At 37.1% G+C, this 20,142-nt stretch overlaps 1 protein-coding gene across 2 annotated transcripts in view; it reads right to left on the reverse strand.

Annotated features, from left to right (window-relative positions):
* Window positions 1–1,073: 1,073 nt before the first annotated feature.
* ANAPC4 (anaphase promoting complex subunit 4) overlaps window positions 1,074–20,142 on the reverse strand; it is a 40,413-nt gene continuing 21,344 nt past the window's right edge. Inside the window, exons 17-29 of one of the 2 annotated variants that reach the window (XM_050790678.1) lie at window positions 16,397–16,452; window positions 13,941–13,987; window positions 12,668–12,724; window positions 12,301–12,357; window positions 9,817–9,910; window positions 5,869–5,966; window positions 5,223–5,284; window positions 5,104–5,142; window positions 4,912–5,013; window positions 4,044–4,118; window positions 2,976–3,149; window positions 1,843–1,966; window positions 1,074–1,427 (exon numbers count right to left, since the gene is read on the reverse strand). In XM_050790678.1, the coding sequence (XP_050646635.1) occupies window positions 1,200–1,427; window positions 1,843–1,966; window positions 2,976–3,149; window positions 4,044–4,118; window positions 4,912–5,013; window positions 5,104–5,142; window positions 5,223–5,284; window positions 5,869–5,966; window positions 9,817–9,910; window positions 12,301–12,357; window positions 12,668–12,724; window positions 13,941–13,987; window positions 16,397–16,452 (1,213 nt within the window). In that variant the 3' untranslated portion in view covers window positions 1,074–1,199. Of the gene's footprint in view, window positions 1,428–1,842; window positions 1,967–2,975; window positions 3,150–4,043; window positions 4,119–4,911; window positions 5,014–5,103; window positions 5,143–5,222; window positions 5,285–5,868; window positions 5,967–9,816; window positions 9,911–12,300; window positions 12,358–12,667; window positions 12,725–13,937; window positions 13,988–16,396; window positions 16,453–20,142 lie in introns of both variants that reach the window. The other variant, XM_050790677.1, reaches the window with a different exon arrangement.

Here is a 20,142-nt window from a genome sequence, read left to right on the forward strand (position 1 = left end):
CTACCTATTCACCTGGTTATAGTATGTCCTCCTGCCTAAAGATACCTAAGCTTTAAAAAGTGACTATCAATGAACTGATAGTGGAATTCATACATTAAATTAATCTCTTTGAAAGCCACACAAGAATACTATTGTACTTTAGGAATGAACGGGCATTAGGAAATCCACAGTAGCTTATCTGCACTAATGCTAGATAACATTTAGTTACCCCATTATTTCTCACTCTCTCAAGGAGTCAACCAGACAGCTACTGTATGTCCTTGACCAAGTCTGAAAAGGTAAAAGGGCACATCTAAGCACTGCTGATTCAAATAACTCAGAGCTCAAATGCAGGGACAGAATGAGAAAAGATAACCATGTAGGTGTCAAGCAGTGTTTGTTATTTAAACTATAAAAGACAGGATCCATCCTTTGGTTTAGCATTACAGTAAATCAGTATAATTTATTCTAAAAACGTAATTTTAAAATCATTCTGGAGATCCAAAATAAACTAGAAGGGGAGTTGGAAAAACAGGAATGTTGTCTATAGTTTTAAAATACTAAATGCATTAAAATTTCCAGTGACGAATGACTATTTCAATGTAATTTCTTCCTGATACAGAAACAATTCCTGATACCTACCCTTCTGACAGAAAATATTAGACTTTTTCTTCACATTCAATTTGTTCACTTTCTTTCTTTTTTGAGACACAGTCTCACTCTGTCACCCAGGCTGGATGGAGTGCAATGGCATGATCTCAGCCCGCTGCAACCTCTGGCTCCCGGGTTCAACCGATTCTCATGCCTCAGCCTACCAAGTGGCTGGAATTACAGGTGTGTGCACCACGCCCAGCTCATTTCTGTATTTTTAGTAGAGTTGGGTTTTGCCATGTCGGCCAGGCTGGTCTTGAACTCCTGACTTCAAGTGAGCCACCCACCCAGACTCCCAAAGTGCTGAGATTACAGGTGTGAGCCACCATGCCTGGCCCTGTTTTCTTTAAACACTAGTTCTGCACATAGCATTAAAGATAAATCTCAGAAAAAATAAAGTCTATCAGAGTGACTGTATCACTAAGAGAAGATGAAGCAGAATATGAAAAAATAAAATTTACTGTTTATTTCTTTGTTACACAAAGAAAATTAAAGGTGGTCCAAGACATCTTAGTCCATCTCCTATGTCCTTCTGGCCATAATTACACACACAACAATGGCAAGCTAGATTAAGAGTCTAGCTCAGGGTCAAGTTTTTCCACTTTAATGACTATCTCCGGAGCGAAAGCAGCAGCACCAGCTTGTTGGTTCTCTGTCTCTGACTCCGACAACACTTCTTCCTTTATTTTTACAGGCTTATTACCAGCCTCCTCCTCTTCATCTGAAGACTCATCGAGCTCCCATTCATCATCTATGTCCATTTCAAATACTCTCACATGACGAAGATTTGAGCTTAACTAAAAAAGAAAGGCCATAAAAGCACTTTTAAATTAATGGCTTAACTAATATATCATATATAAGGAATTAGAAATCAGAAGTCTGAATCAAAGAATGGTTTTATAGGAAACATATTCCCATCAATTTACAACAAAATCAATAAACTCAGCCTTCATTTTGTATAAAAAGGTCTCCACATAACAACAGTGGCAATTTCATGAGATTAAAATCTAGAATTATTATTAACTGCTTAGTAAGCTTTATCAGAACGAGAGAATAGCTAAGTCCACATGACCATAATCAATACAAGCTATAAATCACAGCAAAAATATTTGCACAAAAGGACCTTACATGTCATGTATTTGATGAAGGTTCCAAAGAAGCAATGTTACTTCTTGTAATTTCTTAGTTGCTGAACGATCTGTAAACACTTACCACACAGGATACTTTTCGAAAACCATTCCCAGCAACATACTGTGCTTTCATACTTTCCAGTAATCTCCAATGCTTCTCGAAATGCATGGTACGGGTGGGAATAGCACTACATTGTTCATCTAGCCTAAAGAGGGAAAAAACCCACCCAGGAATGAAAAGAGGATCTTCTCCTCCCTAGTTTGCTACAGGTGGTATTAGGGTCAATTATGGCTTTGACTTCTACTCATACTTCCACTTCCAATATAATTTTAGCAACTGTTGTATTAAAAAAAGAGCTGTGATATAATATTCTATAAAAATTCCATATTCTATATTCTGGCTGGGCACAGTGGCTCATGCCTGGAATCTCAGCACTTTGCGAGGCCAAGGTGGGAGGACTGCTTGAGTCCAGGAGTTCAAGGCCGGCCTGGCCAACAGAGTGAGACTCCATCTCTGTAAAAAATAAAATAAAATTAGCCAGACAAGGTGGCACATGCCTGTAGTCCCAGCTATGAGAGGCTGATGCAGGAGGGTCACTTGAGCCCATGAGTTTAAGGCTGCAATGAGCTATGATTGCATCACTGCACTCCAACCTGGGTGACAGACACAAGTTCTGTTTCAAAAAAAAAAAGAAAATACTGCAATTCCAAATAGGCAGAATATCATTTTAGCAAGGTTTCTGACTCCCTTTCAAGGAAAGCATATGGATACATTTTTAAATTAGAGATCTGCTTACTTAAGTCTCAGTTAAAGCCATCTCTTGGAATGGACAGTATACTTCCCACATGGGCACTGAGGTCTTAATTCTGGAAGGAAAATACTGAAGGCAAATCAAAAATAACTAATTCCAACCAACTAGGGTTAATGCAATCCTTGAAAACGTAACTAAAAGAAGTCCCATTCTCCACTCCAAATAATTCCCCACCTTGATTCCAGCAAATACTTCCTGATTTACTAGTAAAGCGAAGGGATAAAAAAAGCTATTAAGGCCAGCATATTTTGAATGAAAAATTGGAGCACTTCTGCTCAGCTACCTCTGTGGTTACCCCTAGTAATGAAATAACCATTATCTAGCACGCCTGAAAGGTTGGAATTTATAATGTGCATTAAAAAATATTTAACTGTAATATCAAAAAGACAATTTTACCAGTTACCTTGTAGAATAAGTCCCAGTGAACTGATATTCTGCAGAATCTTCACTGTTATATACTAAAGACAATGGCAGCTGGACCAAGAGTCTGTCTCTTCCTTCGCGTCCTACAGTGTCTTTGAGAACCACTGTCACAGTTTCATCGTCATAGAACTGGGCGTCTAAACAACTGTAGATGCTAGAATTAAAATAAGTTTCGTTATATCAAAGATGATCATGACTGCCGAGAAAATACTGTATGCATGTCATACTGGCAGCAAGCAGAAAAAATTTTAAAATTAAGTGACATTCTGTACAGTAACATTTGAAATATACCATTGGTTTGTATTAAAATCAGTTATTTTTTGTACTGATTATTCACATGTATAACCAAATCTTAAAAATGGGTAATCATGACCCCCCAAAATCTGTGAAGTTGTTTCAGTTCTAGAAAACCCCTGGCCATCGATGGTTAGGCCTTAAGAAATTCTATGAATGACATAGAAATTAAGCCTGTGGAAATTCTATGAATGACACCTTATATACACGTTCAGCAAACAGAGTTGACTAGACTGAGAAATAAAAATAAGATACTACACATGAAAAATAGGCACAGCAACTCCAAAGACTTTATCATTAAAAAAACTTCTTTTATGTGAGGAAACAAGTGAGAAAAAGATCAGCCTATGATTAGTCACTTCTTTCCCTTGCGAAGCCTCAGGGATGGCTTAGGTACTGTTACCCTTTTGAATCCTAAGAAAATCTCCCATCACTGAGAATGGCATCACCTCATAATTTTTTTGGTCATAACAAGAACTTCAGCCCCGCAGGCCATCTGCCCACGGGAACCACATTACTTTCTTTGTCAACAGGGAGCTTGGGAGTAATTATACGAAACCATATGACATAAACTGCAGGGCAGTAAGGTTCTATTCAATCACAAGTCAAATCATTCTCTATGTATAAATACACAAAGAATCCTGCCCTCGATGTGGGAAGTGACAAAGCCCTTTTACCTATATTATCACCGTAACCGATCTGGCCCGATTCCTAAACATATACACACATCACCCAAACAAGATTCAAGACTTACCTTCTTCTGACTTTTTCCGTTGTGGCATATGTAAAGCTCCCAAATTTAATAGCAATTAGTCCATTACTCACGGATCTCCAAGAAAGAAGAGGGGAAAAAAAAGACTCAGTGGAACAACCTGGATAGTCAATAATCCAAACACTTAAAAGAACACGATTGTCAGGGTCAGTACATTTACTTCTCTACAACACTGAGAACTGGTTTAAACGCCTAGACAGATAAACCAACTTGGTTTAAAATCATACAGTCACCAAAGTAAACAGATTTATCCAAAGACATTTGGCATTTGGAATAGAAATAACCAAATTCTTTCTTTTTGGTTACATCTTGGTCTCAACATTTTCTTCAAATTCGGATTTAAAATCATTTTTAAGATACCAATGGCATTCTAAATATGATTTATTTTTCAGAACTTCTACTTTGAATTTCTGAGTAAGTCTCTGTTAGGCAAGGCCTCTTGTTTAATGAAAAGCATACTAAACCCTAGGCAAAAATCATTTCTATAAGGCAGCCACTTTTAGAAGTTTTTAACTACTAAAAAGTTAAAACTTCTTTAACTTTTAACTTTCTGTAAGCTTTTAACTTCTAAAAAATGAGATATAATATTCTGAGCTGTCATATTTTTCCTAACTCTAAAAAAAAAGTCCTACATACGATGACTATATGCCAATAAAAATAAAATAATCTGGAACAAGATCATATAACTTCCTAATTCAGTGTTACTCTTAATGACATGAAAACTAACAATTACATGACAAATCTAAAAGTCACAAGGTAGTTTAAAATCTGAAATGCTGGAAGGCTGTATGCTTTATTCTTAAAAATAATAAACTCCTCTCTCTGAGTCAAACTTCAGATTAATACTTACTGGGAAATATCCGTATGTCTCCTTAAGATGCACATTTTATAAAGTGAATCTTCTAGAATAGTAAAAAGAAGATAATGTAGATTTGAAGTTTTATTATTCCACCTAAGAAAAAAAAATTGTAATATTTTTTAACTATTGATGGATAAAACGAAATTGTACTGTTCACTCAAGATAGAGAAGAAACATACTTACAGAAAAGGAAATTTGAACAATCTACGTGTAGAATCCTCACTAAAATAAAAAGGAAAAAGAAATGAGAAAAATTTAAATTGGATGCTGAATTACACCACCCAATAGGTAAACAGAATTACCTTCTGGTATCTCTATACAATGGAATACAGATTGCTTGATTCATCGATTTTCCAATTACATCCTATATAAAATAAGATTTTAAAATATAATTAGAGCATTACTATGCACACAGGTAACTCTACAGAAAGTGACTGACCATCACTGTTCAAATGTAGTAAAAAATCGCCTATATCACCAAACCTTGTACATAAAAAACTTTAATGACAATTGTAACAGTAAGGAAAAAGAGAGAAAATTCTGAGCTGAAAAGGACCTTGGTGCTAAGCACATGGCAGGTTTAAGACCACCTGCCTCTGGTCTCATAACAACCATTCATTCACATCCTTCAGTAGTAAACAGAGACACATCAGCTCTGTAACCAAGACTGTTTACAATGAACTTCTTCTGGGAACAAATAAAATACTCAAGATGTCAACACCTTTAGTAATCTTTATACACACACACACACACACGTGTGTGTGTAAGAAACTTAAGTTGGAGTATTAGGTTGAACCATATGAAATTGTTATTTTTCTTAACCAAAAACAGTTGAATATCAACATTTTCATAGTTCATTCTAAAAATTAAGATGGTTTACATTAAGTGAGCCACATACTGTAGACACTATTGCTCCTACATAAAGACATGCATTTCTTTTAAACTTACTGCTGGCTTTTGCAAACACTGATCAATAATATTCTCCATCCGCCTTTTCACAAAATGCAATGATTTTCGAGGATAATAAGGAAACAGCAAAGGACTTTCTGGTTTCAAACAAAAACAGAAACAAAAATAAAAGAAGCTATAGCAAACTTATAATTAGAAGAAAATAATCTAACATTAGAGCCAGTCTGCACAGTTTATCTCAAGGTAGAATTTCCACTGACCACTTCATTGGATTTTCACACGACCTCATTAAAAACGACCATGGCCTTCTGCCTTTCATCAACCCCCACTGACAGCTCACTAAAAACAATCTCTCTCACTACAAGCTTAGACTCACCAAAATCCAACTGTAGGTCTCTGCTGGCTCTAAGAAGAAAGGAATGATTTGGGAACCATCAAATACATGATGAAATACAGCTCATTCTTCTATTCTTTGCCACAGTGAAACGACAACAGCAGTCCAGTACTGCTCAGCACTGTTTTTTAAGAGTCTCAAAAACAAGAGACTGGAAACTAGCTCTATATAAATAAGCTCTTTACTTTTTAAAAGATTACTTTATCAGGAAAAAATAATATATAATTTAGCACTTACACCTGCTGTGCTAGGTTTCTAAAATAAGTTTTGTTTTCTTTTATTGCTTACAATAGCCATATGAAGTAAACACCATATTCTCCAATTTACAGATGAAAAAAAAAAAAATGAAGCTCAACAGGTTTAGGCAACTGCCCAGTGTGAAAATAACTAAGTATCTAGATCTATCAATCAAACCCAAGTCTGACTCTAATGCCCACCCTCTTCCACTGTGCTTTGTAGGCCCTCCCTTAGATAAAGTCATGCTGGATAAAATGAATTATAATCACATTAACATTTTAAGTTCTCAAAGTGACAGATGCTATGGTATCACAGAAAGACACTGATCTTTGTTTCCAGTTCCTAGAACAGAGCTTCCAAAACCCTTGGAATTTCCTGAGTGATAAAGGTGACAGGAACATTTTCTTTTTTTTTAAAGACAGAGTCTCATTCTGTTGCCCAGGCTGGAGTGCAATGGTGCAATCTCAGCTCACTGCAACCTCTGCCTCCCGGATTCAAGCGATTCTCCTGCCTCAGTCTCCCGAGTAAAGGGACTACAAGTGCATACCACCATACCCAGCTAATTTTTAGTAGAGACAGGGTTTCACCATGTTGCTCAGGTCTGGAACTCCTGATCTCAAGTGATCTGTCCACCTCACCCTCCCAACGTGCTATGACTACCATGTTTTGTTTTAGTGAGGCAACTCTTGGCTGGCACCTAGACAGCTTTAGGATAGGGGCTGGCCACCAAAAAGACCAAGCCTTGATTAGAAGTTTGGAACTTTCAGCTCCACCTGCCAGCCTCCAGGGAGGAGAGAGGGGCTTGGAGGTTGAGTTCAATCACCAACGGTCAACGACTTCATCAATCATGTCTACATAACGAAACCTCCATAAATACACTGGGACAATGAGGTTCAGAGAACTTTCTCGGTGGTGAATATGTCCAGGTGCTGGGAGAGCATGGAAGCTCTGCTCCTTTCCCTCTATACCCTGCCTGATATAGCACTTCTATGTGGCTATTCCTGAGTCATATTCTTTACAATACACTGGTAAACAAAAATTAAATGTTTCCCTGAGTTTTGTGAGTCATTCTAGCAAAACTATCCAACCTGAAAGGGAGGAAAGTTCTGGGAACTCTTGACCTTATGGTCAAGTCTGACAACAAGCATGGCTACCCAAGAGATGTGGGTGATCTAGAGACCTGACATCTGACTCGAGGGCAGTCTTTTGGGACTGCGCCCTTATCCTGTGAGGTCTGCGCTGTCTGTAATTAGCGTCGGGATTGAATTGTAGGACACCCCGTTGGTGTCAAAATTGGTTGGTGTCAAAATTGGTTGGTGTCAGGAGGAAAAAAGTCTCTCTCATTTTGTTGTCAGAAACACTGAGTAAAAACCGCTCAGATGCAAACCTACAGACTGCTTCTGTGCTAAGTGCCAGGCATTAGTCTAAGTGCTTACGCAGATTAATTTATTTAATCTCCACACCAGTTTCTTGAGGGAGGCATTATTACCACCTTCTTTTTACAGATGAGAAACTATGGCACAGAGAGGTTAGGCAACTTGCTCTCAGCCACATTACTACGAAGCAGGAGAGCAGATTCCAACCCAGACAATCCAGCTTCCAGAGCACCAGCTTTTACCCATTACACAATACTGACCCATGTACCCTAAAGAAACTACACAGATCAAGTACTTAGCACTTGATTTTTGCAGTGTAAGAAAACAGTTGCACTGATATTTCCTCACTGGAATTCAGTGTGGAACTCAATAGTGAGTTCCATCAGGTCTGTAGCTAAGATCAGGCCTTTCTTATTCAGACACATAAGATGTGGGGGGAAAAAAAGAGAGTAGGACCTATTTTCAGCCTGGCAAAGTTCCCTAGATCAATAATAGCCAAAAGAGCAACAGGGTCCAGGTGCCACTACTCTTGACACACCGCCACTGGCCCTCCACAGACATCCTGCCTTACTCCCTGGGCATCCTGATTAAATACAGTAAATGAGTAGCATCTCCTGTACCCATATCCTCCCTCCATTCAATAGCCAGCTTGCACCAATGCATCTCCCTACTGACCTCAAGACTCTCCGGCAATACAAAATAGGTTCTGCTTTGAAAAAGAATTTGGACCATATGTAAAGTTCTGGGCATCAAAGAATTCTCTCCCTCATTCATGCATTCATTCATTCACAGAAGCAGCAACCAAACAGAAGTGGCAGAAATGACTATAGGTTGAGTTTCACTTATCCAAAACGCTTAGGTCCGGAAGTGTTCTGGATTTTTTTGGAATTTGGAATATTTGCATATACATAATGAGGTATCTTGGGGATGGAACTCAAGTCTAAACACGAAATTCACTTATGCTTCATGTACATCTTATACAATATATTTAATAATTCTGTGCTTGAAACAAAGTCTTGACTGCACTTTGACTGGGACCCATCATATGAGGTCAGGTAGGGAATTTTCCACTTGTGGTGTCATGTCGGTGCTCAAAAAGTTTTCGATTTTGGAGCATTTATTTCAGATTTTGGACATTTGGATTAAGATGCTCAACCTGTACTGCTAGTCTAGTTAAAACCTCAGGCTTTCACATTAACAGAATCCTAGCTCCATCACTAACCAGCTTGTGTGATCCCAGGCTTCTCTAACCTTCTGTTTCCTCATTAGTCAATGGGGATACCAAGTATCTACCCACAGAATCTTGTGAAGACTGAAGCAGGTATTGTGTGTATATACGGCAGATTAAGCAACCCATAAATGTTAGTTACTACCTTAAAGATCTAAGAAATTGCTAAATCTGGTCAGATTATTCTTTCAGACAGCAAAGAAATACAAGCTTTAAAATATTTTCATCTAAAATAGTAAGATGTGCTGGTATATTTAATGGCTGCTATTATGTGCTGCATCCCTCATAATGCTGGACAGCTTTACTGTATTAACATTCTGACATCCTAGAAAATGAAAGGCATAACAGTACACACACATACACACGAAACTACAACCCGAGAATACAGTTGAGCATCACTGTGCTTTTAGAAGATAATAAATTGGAATTGGCAAAAAAGACTTTTCTCACTATTTGGCTCTATAGTTTCTCCTCAAAATCCTATTTTTTACAGGGTGCAAAACACTTAAATAAGAATACTTAGGAATAAGCAATCTTGCTATAGCATAGTTAACTTCAGAGTGTCTATCTATCATGATGATGTCATACACGATTGGTTATTTTGCTGTTCCTATAATTAAATAAAAATAAGTCTAATAAACTTAGATAAGTGTTCAGCAAGTTTTCAGCAAAACTGTTTATTCAAGACCTAGTCTTAAATAAAAATAAACATGGCCCAAATCATGTTTATTTTTGGTTGGTTCATGAAATACCTTTAAGGTAGCTGCTATTTTGAAGAAAGTCATACCACTGGTTTCCTTCTGTGTTAGGGGGTGACACAAGATCATCATCTTCATCTTTCAAGTACTAGAAATACAGAATTAGAAATTTAAGTTTATTTTTAATAAACTTATTCCCCTTCCATACCTGGAAGGGAAAATGGAAAAAGAAAAAAAGTAAAAGACAAAAAAAAAGTTAAGTTTAGTAAATTGAAGAATTACAGTCTAAAATCTGTTCATATTTAACACTTTTTAATTTAACAAGCTACTTTGTTTTACTGCCAAGTCCTCTGAAAGTGCATTACTATTATTCTAAGTGAGGTAGCCAAAATCTGCTATGTGTATGTGGCAGAATTAATTAGTCAAGCAACTAAACAAACTGCAATATATTAAGATTACTATGTTGTAGATGTAGAGAGACCACAAATCGAACTTAAATTGTGTTTTTCATAAACATATTTTAATTTTATATATGCAAATTATAAATTAGTTTCATAAGTTACCAACTGTCAATATACTGTCAATATACTCTATGGCAGTTATTCTCCAAATGAGGTCCACAGGCCCCTGGGAATCCCCAAGATGCTTTTGGGGATCCACAAAGTCAATACTAGTTTTATAAAAATGTAGATGTCACCTGCCCTTTACACTGGGCTAACATCTGCACTGATGGTAGGGAAAACTGTGTCTCAGTCAAGAATCACGGTAGTGGTTCCAAATCATACCAGCAGTCACTGTATTCTTTTTCTGTCACATACTCATACTTTCATTTATCTTTAACGAAGTCATTAAATTATTAACTTTATTTTCAACTTTTGAGTACAAATCTTTAATATTCTGTGTGACAGAACTGAGAGTTATACATAGGCACTTTTGCTACACAAAAACATGGTGGTTATCTTGAGGAAAAGCACTTCTGTTAAAAGCAAAAACAAGCTGGGCATGGTGGTTCAGGCCTGTAATCTCTGCACTTTAGGAGGCCATGGCAGGCGTATCACTTGAGCCCAGGAGCTCAAGACCAGCCTGGGCAACATGTTGGGTCTCTACGAAATAAAGACAAAAATTAGCCAGGAATGGTGGTATGTGCTACATTGTAGGCCCAGCTACAAGAGGCAAGTGGGAGAGGTGGAAGCTGCAGTGAGCCATGATTGCACCACTGTACTCAGAAGAAGCACCCTGTCTCAAAAAAAAAAAAAAAAAAAAAAAAAAAATTTTTTTTTTTTTTTTTTTTGGAAAACCTGCATCTGCCCGTGTGCTTCACAACACAAAAGACTTTTCTGATTAAATTGGTGGTGCTATTTAAGGTGGTAGCATTTAGAACAGCTGCATGACTCAGGGAACCAACATTTCCAAAATGACCAAAGCATGATGTTACAAAATTATGCATGGGCAAAAGATCCGTTCAAAGTGCGAGGGAGATGAATGAATTTTAATGTAAAAAATGTTCACTGATGCAATCTTAGATTCCACGCTGAAACGAACCTTTAAGTTATTATCACTTGTCCAGATTTGATGTAATAAAGCAAAGTCGCAATTATCTAAAAAAGCTAATAGAATACTTCTCCCTTTTCATATACACACCTATGTGAGGCCAGACTTTTTTCATATACACTGATACTATAGAAAAAAACATATCAAAACAAACTGAATGTAGCAGCAGATATGAGAATCCACCTGTTTTCTATTAGGCTGGACATCAGAGAGGTTTGCAAGAATATGAAACATTACCACTCTTCACTAAATTATTTTTATTTTGTAAAATATCCTTTTTCACTAAAAGTATTTATATTAACATGTAACAGTAAGTGGGTATATTCTTTTTTTTTCTTTTGTTTTCAGACTGAGTCTCACTCTGTTGCCCAGGCTGGAGTGCAGTGATGCAATCTTGGCTCACTGCAACCTCCGCCTCCTGGGTTCAAGCGATTCTCATGCCTCAGCCTCTCGAGTAGCTGGCAAGTAGCTGGGATTACAAGTGTGAGCTTCAATGCCCGGCTATTATATTGTATTTTTGAGTGAATTAAGGAATAATTTTTTATTATGTTTAATTTTTAATACCTAATAATGCTATCAGCAATAGCTAACTTGCATAAACAAAAGCTCTTTTCTAGTCCTCAATAATTTTTTTTTTTTGAGACGCAGTCTTGTTCTGTCGCCCAGGGTGAAGTGCAGTGGCTTGATCTTGGCTCACTGAAACCTCTGCCTCCTGGGTTCAAGTGATTCTCCTGCCTCAGCCTCCCAAGTAGCTGGGATTACAGGTGTCCACCACCACACCCAGTTAGTTTTTGTATTTTTAGTCCTCAATAATTTTTAAGAATGTAAAAGGGTTCTCCGATCAAAATGTTTAAAAACTGCTGCTCTTTGGTAACTTTACTAAAAGGGCAGAGCTCCTGTATTACTTGGTATCGTGTTACTTTCCAGAAACTTTGGATAACAAAGACGAACACTGCTAAGGTTTTAAAATGAGTTCAAAGCCCATACCTGACCAACTCTTTCAACGTTGAAGTATTTTCCTTTTCGATTATAAAGGTCTGGAGCCTGGAAAAAATAAACATAGTTTAATTCTTAAGTCAACTCACGAAGAAAAGTATCTTAAATTTAAACCCCAAACTTTCCTTTTCAAGAGAGCTGTGAGTGGCAGTTATTATTTTCTTTTGTAGATTATAAGACACACAAACAAAAGTCTGGTTTACTGACTATGTTTAGAAACATAATTAGTTCAACAGTTTAAAAAAAGTAATTGCTATGGACTTCAATAACATTGGGTTAAATTTAATTATATCTTGTCATTACCCAGGTTTACTACAATTTTTTTTTAAACTGCATTACAGAAATATCAACTTCTTACCTCATTGAAATGTTCAGTAAGAAATTCAGCAACAAATGTGATATCTTTCTGAGTCATCTATCAACAAAAGGAACAAAAAGAAAACAAATCAAGATAAAAGAAAGCTGCTCAATAAAATAAATGGTACATAATAGTAAATGTGACATTTTCACCATCTACTAAAGGCCACGGGAAAACCGGCAAAGTTCTTTCAAAGAAATATAGATTATGCGACTGTGAAAATATGAACGCCTGGGGTTCCAAGAATGTAATTAAACATGTGAACTCATCTTCCAATCAGTTAATCCAATAGCTACAAAACTCTTTATGGCCTAAGGTTATTTATTATTTCAGGCCTTGTGCTAAGACCACACGTGCTGAGGTTCCTCCTTTGGGAATGGGCACTGGACCCCAGATAAGGTGTGTCACCCTTAGTTAAGGGCTGCAGGCAAACAGTGCTGTCTGCTTCAGTGCAGGCCCCTGCTTCTTATGATGACCTGCATTTATCCCAATTTAGTTCTTCAGCCGTCAGAAAATTATACCTTAGGATTCCTTCCAACAACTGACATATTTTACCTCCCAAAATAAAGCTAACAGTGATGTCAGAAAAACAACTATTGTGAAATTTTCCTGGTTTGCAAGGCCAGTCCCCCACAGTGCAAAAGATCTACTTGGCAAACGAGTTGTAGACAGTGGAGAATCCCTTTCTCATCTAGTTCACGAGGCTAATTTTAATGCTGTCCATTTTTTCAGGCTCAAAACTACCCAACCTATCTAACCAGTTTCAGCAGGGGTGAAGAAGAGTGAGCTGCAGGAATCAAGTGGAAATTCCGCCCTATTCTGTAAGGCTTCCCTGGAAGGAGACTCCATCGCCGCTTGTCACAGTCTTTACAGGAACCCTTCCTTCCTTTCTTTAGAAAGAAACTGTTGCTTACCAGACTTCAACACAGGGACTAATATCTAAGCACCTGATTTCCAAGGAAAATAAGAAGCATTTAAAATTTAAGGAAGTCAAAGTAAGGAATACAAGGATGCTGTCTTACATGGATTATAAAACCTTATCGAAACATGAAAACTATAAATTTAGATAGTCATAATAAAGGTATTTCTATGAGAAGAAACAATACACAAAACATGCAAATTTCTTTTTTAAAAAGGTGGTGCTTAAGGGATCTAATGTCTACATCCTGACTTCCTGTTAACTAATACCTGAGGAAGAGTACCAAGATGACCAGCACAGCTGAGTTCAAACAGGACAATGTGAACACTGTGAAAATGCACTAGTACATACTACCTTATTCAGCTCAGGAAGCACATGGTCTTCTGTCATTCTCAACATTGCTGGAAATACAAAGTTAAAAAACGATCTTTAAAAGCAAACTACAAACATAATTTTAATTTTAAATACATTTCAAAGACAAGGTGTTTGACTGAACTAAATCTTCAGTTTTACACAGCTTTTCACCAACAAAAACATTTTTCTTCCAAAAACTAACGGGTGCCAGAACTTTAATCTGCTTCATATTTTCAGGTTCAAAATTGTTGTTCTAACCATTCTAAACTATTCTTTTTCTTCTTCAATTCAACCTGTTGCCACTCCAGACAAATCTAACTGCTGTCTGTGCTAAGACTACGGGTGTAAGGATCCCTCCTTTTAACCTGGTGATGTTTCTGCTCTTAAAATCTGCAAGCCATCCTTTCCTCCAAAGTCTTACGATACCAAAGACATCTGTTTATTTCCCTTGGTCTTTTCTGCTACGCACTTACAGTATATTTATGTACTTTTCTTTGATCTAGTATCTGTAGTTGACTCTCTTTGTCCTTTCATAGGACTGTCCTCATCAGTACTATGTGTTTTGTATTATGTTCCACCTAAGTCAAGACAAAGTATGTTTCATGTACTTCTGCATGGTATTTGAACATGGTTCTTCATTGCATTTGGTCAGTAATAAGCAAGTCAGAAGTACTTTTGCAAATACATAACTGTTTTTAATTAATTTAAACGTCTTAAGTTATCTGAAAGGGGAGCTAAAATCTAGTTCCACTCATTCTTTCCATCCAAAAACACTACTTATGGAGCATACCCTAGGTGCTAGCGATATATCAGTATAAAAGATGTCCCCGCCTTCATGGAGATCACATTTTACAAAAAGAAAACCAAAGTTATACAGCTACTGGGGACAGAGCCAGGATTACAAGTAGATCTCCACTTCTCCAATCCAGTGTGCTTTCTACAATGTCCTGCTCTAATGAGAAGGACTGAGCAGTAAGTCATCTCTCTTCTAATCCTGATTCTTACTACAGTTAGAATGTGTAGTAAGGATAGACACTGCCTAAATTACCTCCAGCAATTATAAGTAAAACCAAACTACCTTTGCAAAAAAAAAAGTCTTGTAAGTTCTCATTCAGTTTTAGTATTGTAATTTATTCTAATTAACTACATGGATCTTAAACAGGCCCGCCTGATAAGCACTCTGGTTCCTCATTCTGGTTAGTATTGGTACAGTTTTCAGAAATATCAAAAAGTATCAACATATGCAGATCACATTCAGTTTTTAAACAAAAGCAATTATGTTAGGTTGAAAAATATAAAGTCTGTTTTTACAATATTAGAACTGAAGATCTGGACATTTGTTTAAAGGATATCAGCACATTACAGGTAATTTACATTCTATTTTACTCTTTAGAGTTTCAACAAGTGTGAGATAAACTACATTAAAACTAAATTTTGTATATGTTGGAGGGAAATACATGCTGGATTATTTTAAGGATATTGAGAGTTCACAAAAATAGCAATATAAATGGACCTAAATAAAATATGCATATACTGCAGAGTGAATACAAAACATTTAATATCAAGTCAATAAATACTTATTAACTACCTGCCCAAATGTAAAGACATTGTGAAGATACAAAGACAGGCTATAAGTGGTCTGCATTCTATTTAGTTGGAACATCAATACACAATAGAAGTGGTAACGGAAATGTTCTACTTCCACGCAGCCACTAACCATTTGTGGCTGCTGAGAACCTCAAATGCGGACAGTATGGCTGAGGAACCAAATATACAGTTGTACAGGATTTCAATCTACTTAAATAGCCACATGTGGCTAGTGGCTACCATAGTGGACAGTAGAGATCTAAAGACAGAAGACTAAATAATCAAACAGAAGATAAGCTACCCAAGGACTCTTATTTTTTTTTCTTTTTTTTAATTTTAAAATCTAGCACCTAACAGTGCCTGATACTTACAAATTTTTTTTTAAATGTTATTTTAACCTATGGAGACATTAAAAAGTTAAAAAATGTGAACTATCAGTGAGCAAACAGGGATAACACAGGCTACAAGTTAGCTTTAATAGTTCTGTGAGGAATGTTTCCAGCACAGGGAAAAATGTTTACGGTGACACATATTCCAATTATACTGATTTGATCTTTACAAATTATATGAATGTATTAAATTATCACGAGTACTCCAAAAACATGTATATTTATTATATACTAATAAAAAATAAATAAATATTTCTGTGGGGAGGTGGGTGTATGAATAAAGTAAGACTGGCCATGTGTTGATAACTGCTGAAGCTAGGTGAAAGGTACAACAGGGATCATTATACAATTCTCTCAATGTATTTGAAATTGTACTAGATTTACTGAAACCATCTAAGATAATACTCCTATACTTTTTTTAAAATGTTAAAATAAAAATGCATTTACTCAATGCATACAAGTTTACTGTATGTAACTTACCCACATACAGCCACCGAAAAAATGCTTTGAAGTTTTTCATACTACTGTCTATAACTCTAAAGAGATAAAAACAAAAAAAATTAGAAATAAGATTATTATGTGGGGGGTTCATATATCACTGCTTAACTATCAAGAAATATCATAATCCTTACTGTTCTATTTTATTCTATCTGGGTGACATTTAAGTCTTTAGAACAGCAGATGTTACAAATTGAACACATACCTAAAAATAAAATTTCAAAAAAGAAAATACTGATTCTAAAAATAAAGCAAATAACTTAGATTCTAACTGGTTACAACAGCCTTGCCACAAACTGTGTAATAGTCTTTCTTATTATTCAGTAAAGCATGAACTCCTTTTCTAACTTTGCAAATAAAAGAACTCAGAAAAAAACAGTTTTCAGCATTATTCTCATTTTAAAAGAAAATACTCATTGGTCAGTAAGAAGAAAAAACATCAACTTCAACAGAAAACCATTATTACAAATTTGTGCTATGTCATTAATTACCTCTGATATCAATGGACCATTATTTTTGGAAGCTGATTTTTTATTCTAACAATTGAGATCTCAGAAGTTGAATTTTCCTTGGCTTTACACAAACGCCCCCCCAAAATTAAGTGTTATATAAATGGAAGCCATCTTCATTTTGATAAAACTGTTTCTGAATAGAGAGATGGGTTATCGCTTTTTAAACTATCTCTTTAAGCTCACATGTATAAGATAATTACTCTAGACAAAAACCTGTGCTTTTCATTCCCAAATCTCAAAGCCCTTTCCAAGCATTAAGTTTCATAATACCACTGGAGAGGTAGGTCAGCATCATTAACCTTTTGGTACAAAGTAAAACGCCCGGAATAAAAGACTGAAACATCTCTTATGTTACTAAGCAATAGAATCAAAACCCTCTTGCAGCAATGATAAAAGAAAGAAAAAAAGTTCCTTTGTGCAGTCAATATGTTCAACCCTATCCCAGGCCACCAGACCAACATCGAAATGCTCAATGCCTCAGTTTCTCCATCTGGAACCTGTAATAATTCTACTTACCTGAAAGAACAATAAGTTAAACTACCTTTCATTCATATTGAGAAGTGACCATAGAAAGCATAATATTTTATATTTGCTCTCTGCAAATATGGTGAACCAAAAAATACTTCAAAATATAGGAAAAGCAATGCCATTTCTCCTTGTGTTTTTTTGTCTTCTGAGCACACACATCTACAGCCTCTACCTTCTAAAATACCATGAAAATGGCCATGGGAGGAGAGGGGTACATGTGTTAGAAACTCACAAAAACAAAAAGAATAAAGTAGTTCAGATTCAAGGGCCATCATTTTAATCTGGTACTTGCTTCAATTCCCTTGCTCCTCTTGCTTCATTTTGCTCATGAAGCCTGGTAAATCTAACTGCTCCCCTGCTCTATGCCCCACTCCTGCAGCAGACCTGCAGTCAAGCTGGCCGGCCTCACTTTCCCACTCCCAGAGCCCTCCTGTTCCATTAGTGCCCTTGATCTCCTGCTGGACTAGACAGCTGCTTCACAGCTCTCCTTGTATTCTTAAACCTCCAACACTGCCTCCCCATCCTTACTCTTAGCTGATGACAGATGTCCTGTTAAGATAATAAAAGCAGCTTGAAGGGAACGTCCCCCAGCTCCCACCTGCTCATACACTGGCCTCTGTGACCCTCCTCTCTCAGCCTTTCCTCCCACAACTGATGAGCTCCTGCTTCTGCTTTTCCAACCCTTCCCCTTCTGCACTAGGTCCCACCTCTCTCATACTCTTTAGAGCCTCTCCTCTCTCATCTCAATTTTTTACCTTCTAGATCATTCCATCCATAAACATGCTCCAGTTCTTCCCAAGATAAAAAGAAGAAAACAACCCAACAATTCTGCTTCCATCTACTGGCCACTCCCTTTACAGCAAAACTCCTCAAGAGGCTATACTTGCTGTCTTCTCTGCATCTGCTTATTCTGTATCGTACCAGTTCCCATCACTCCTCAAGGTGGTTCTTATCAAGGTCACTATCCTAATAATATTCTAAGACTCTATTCTATTCTTGGTGTTTCCCTTGCTTGACTTAGCATCTGTCAACCGATCCCTCATTCCTTCTTGCAATGCCTTCTTCGCTCAGCCTGCAGGACGCCTACTCCTCTGGTTGTTCTGTCTCTCCCATCTCCTTTGCTAGTTCTTCATTGTCCCCATTCTGAAATCAGGTCGCTCCTGTTCTCTACGCACACTCATTACCTCATCCAGTCCCATGGCTTTAAATAACACCAATGTGCTGATGGCTTCCAAATGCACATTTCCAGCCTGGACCCCTCCCCCTTGAACGCTAGTCGCACATAACTAACACCGTGCCGGACAGCTCCACCTGCAGATCTAATGGGCATTTCAAATTCCACACGCCTAACACACTGACAGGGTGGCCAAAATTAACATCACTGAGAGGGGTGGATGACGGACACTGTGTGTGCTGCTGGATATGGTAACTTGAGAAGGACACACCAATTATGTAGTATTTCTGGCCAGGGATGCATAACCTAAATATAATCATTTTTTTAAAAATCAGATAACACTAAAATGAGAAACATAAAGATATACAGACATACATATACATACATACACGATGTGCTTCTTAAAGAAATGTCAACTTTTATAAAAGACCAAGAAAGTTTGAGAAACTGCTGAAAATTAAAAAGATACAGCAACTAAAACAAATACGTGATCCTGAACTGCATCTTATCATACTGGACATATTGGGATAATTGCTAAAGGGAAATTGAACTGTAGGTTAATATACTGTATTAACGTTAAAATTCCTAAATTCGTTAATTGTACTATGGTTATGTAAGAAAATAATTTTATCCTTAGAAAATATGCACTAAAGTATTCCAGGGAAAAGGCACCTGACAGAAACAACATATTCTCACATGTTTCAGAAAAGATGAAGTATATGATAAATATAATATTTTTAAATGATGAATTAAGTAAAGGAGTACCATCAGAGTTGTCTTTATTATTCTTGTAATTTTTATGTAAAATTACTTCAAATGCTAAGTCTAAAGAAGAATCCAGTATGTCCAAACCAAACTCTTGATCTTATTCCACACTCCCCCTCCCTAAACCTGCCCTCACATTTGTTCCCCCTTTCAGTAAATGTCAATTCTACTCTTTCAAGTACCAAGGCCCTACACTCATAATTATCTATGACTCCCTTATTACCACCTTCTACAAAGAAGCATTGAGAAAATCTTGTTAATTATACTCTCAAAATACATCCCAATCCTGACCACTTCAGATTCTGACCACCATTTCTCTCTTGGCTTCTGTCCTTGCCTATCTATGAGCTTTTCTCAACTCTGAGCAGCAAGAGGGATCTTTCTGAAGCCTAAATCATATCCTTTCCACGACTCCTAACTCCCCAAGGGCTTCTCTTTACATCGAGAGTAAAGGCCAAAGTCCTAACAACTGCCCCACAGGCTCTATGCAACCTGGCCACCCTCTATCACCGGTCAATCTACTCCCTACCTTACTCTCATTCAATCCACTTCAGCTATAGTGCCCTTGTCCCTGCAACATGCCAGCCACGCTCCAAACTCAGGGCCTTCACACTTTCTGCCCCTTCCACCCCCAAACATCAACAGTGCTTGCTTCCTCCTGTCTCCTTCTCTCTCAGTGAGGCCTCCCTGACCACCTATATGAAGTTGAATCCCCTACACCTTATCATGCTCTAGGTCCTTATTTCTTG

The sequence above is a fragment of the Macaca thibetana genome, chromosome 5, assembly GCF_024542745.1.
Source record: "Macaca thibetana thibetana isolate TM-01 chromosome 5, ASM2454274v1, whole genome shotgun sequence".
In the NCBI taxonomy this organism is placed as follows: Eukaryota; Metazoa; Chordata; class Mammalia; order Primates; family Cercopithecidae; genus Macaca; species Macaca thibetana.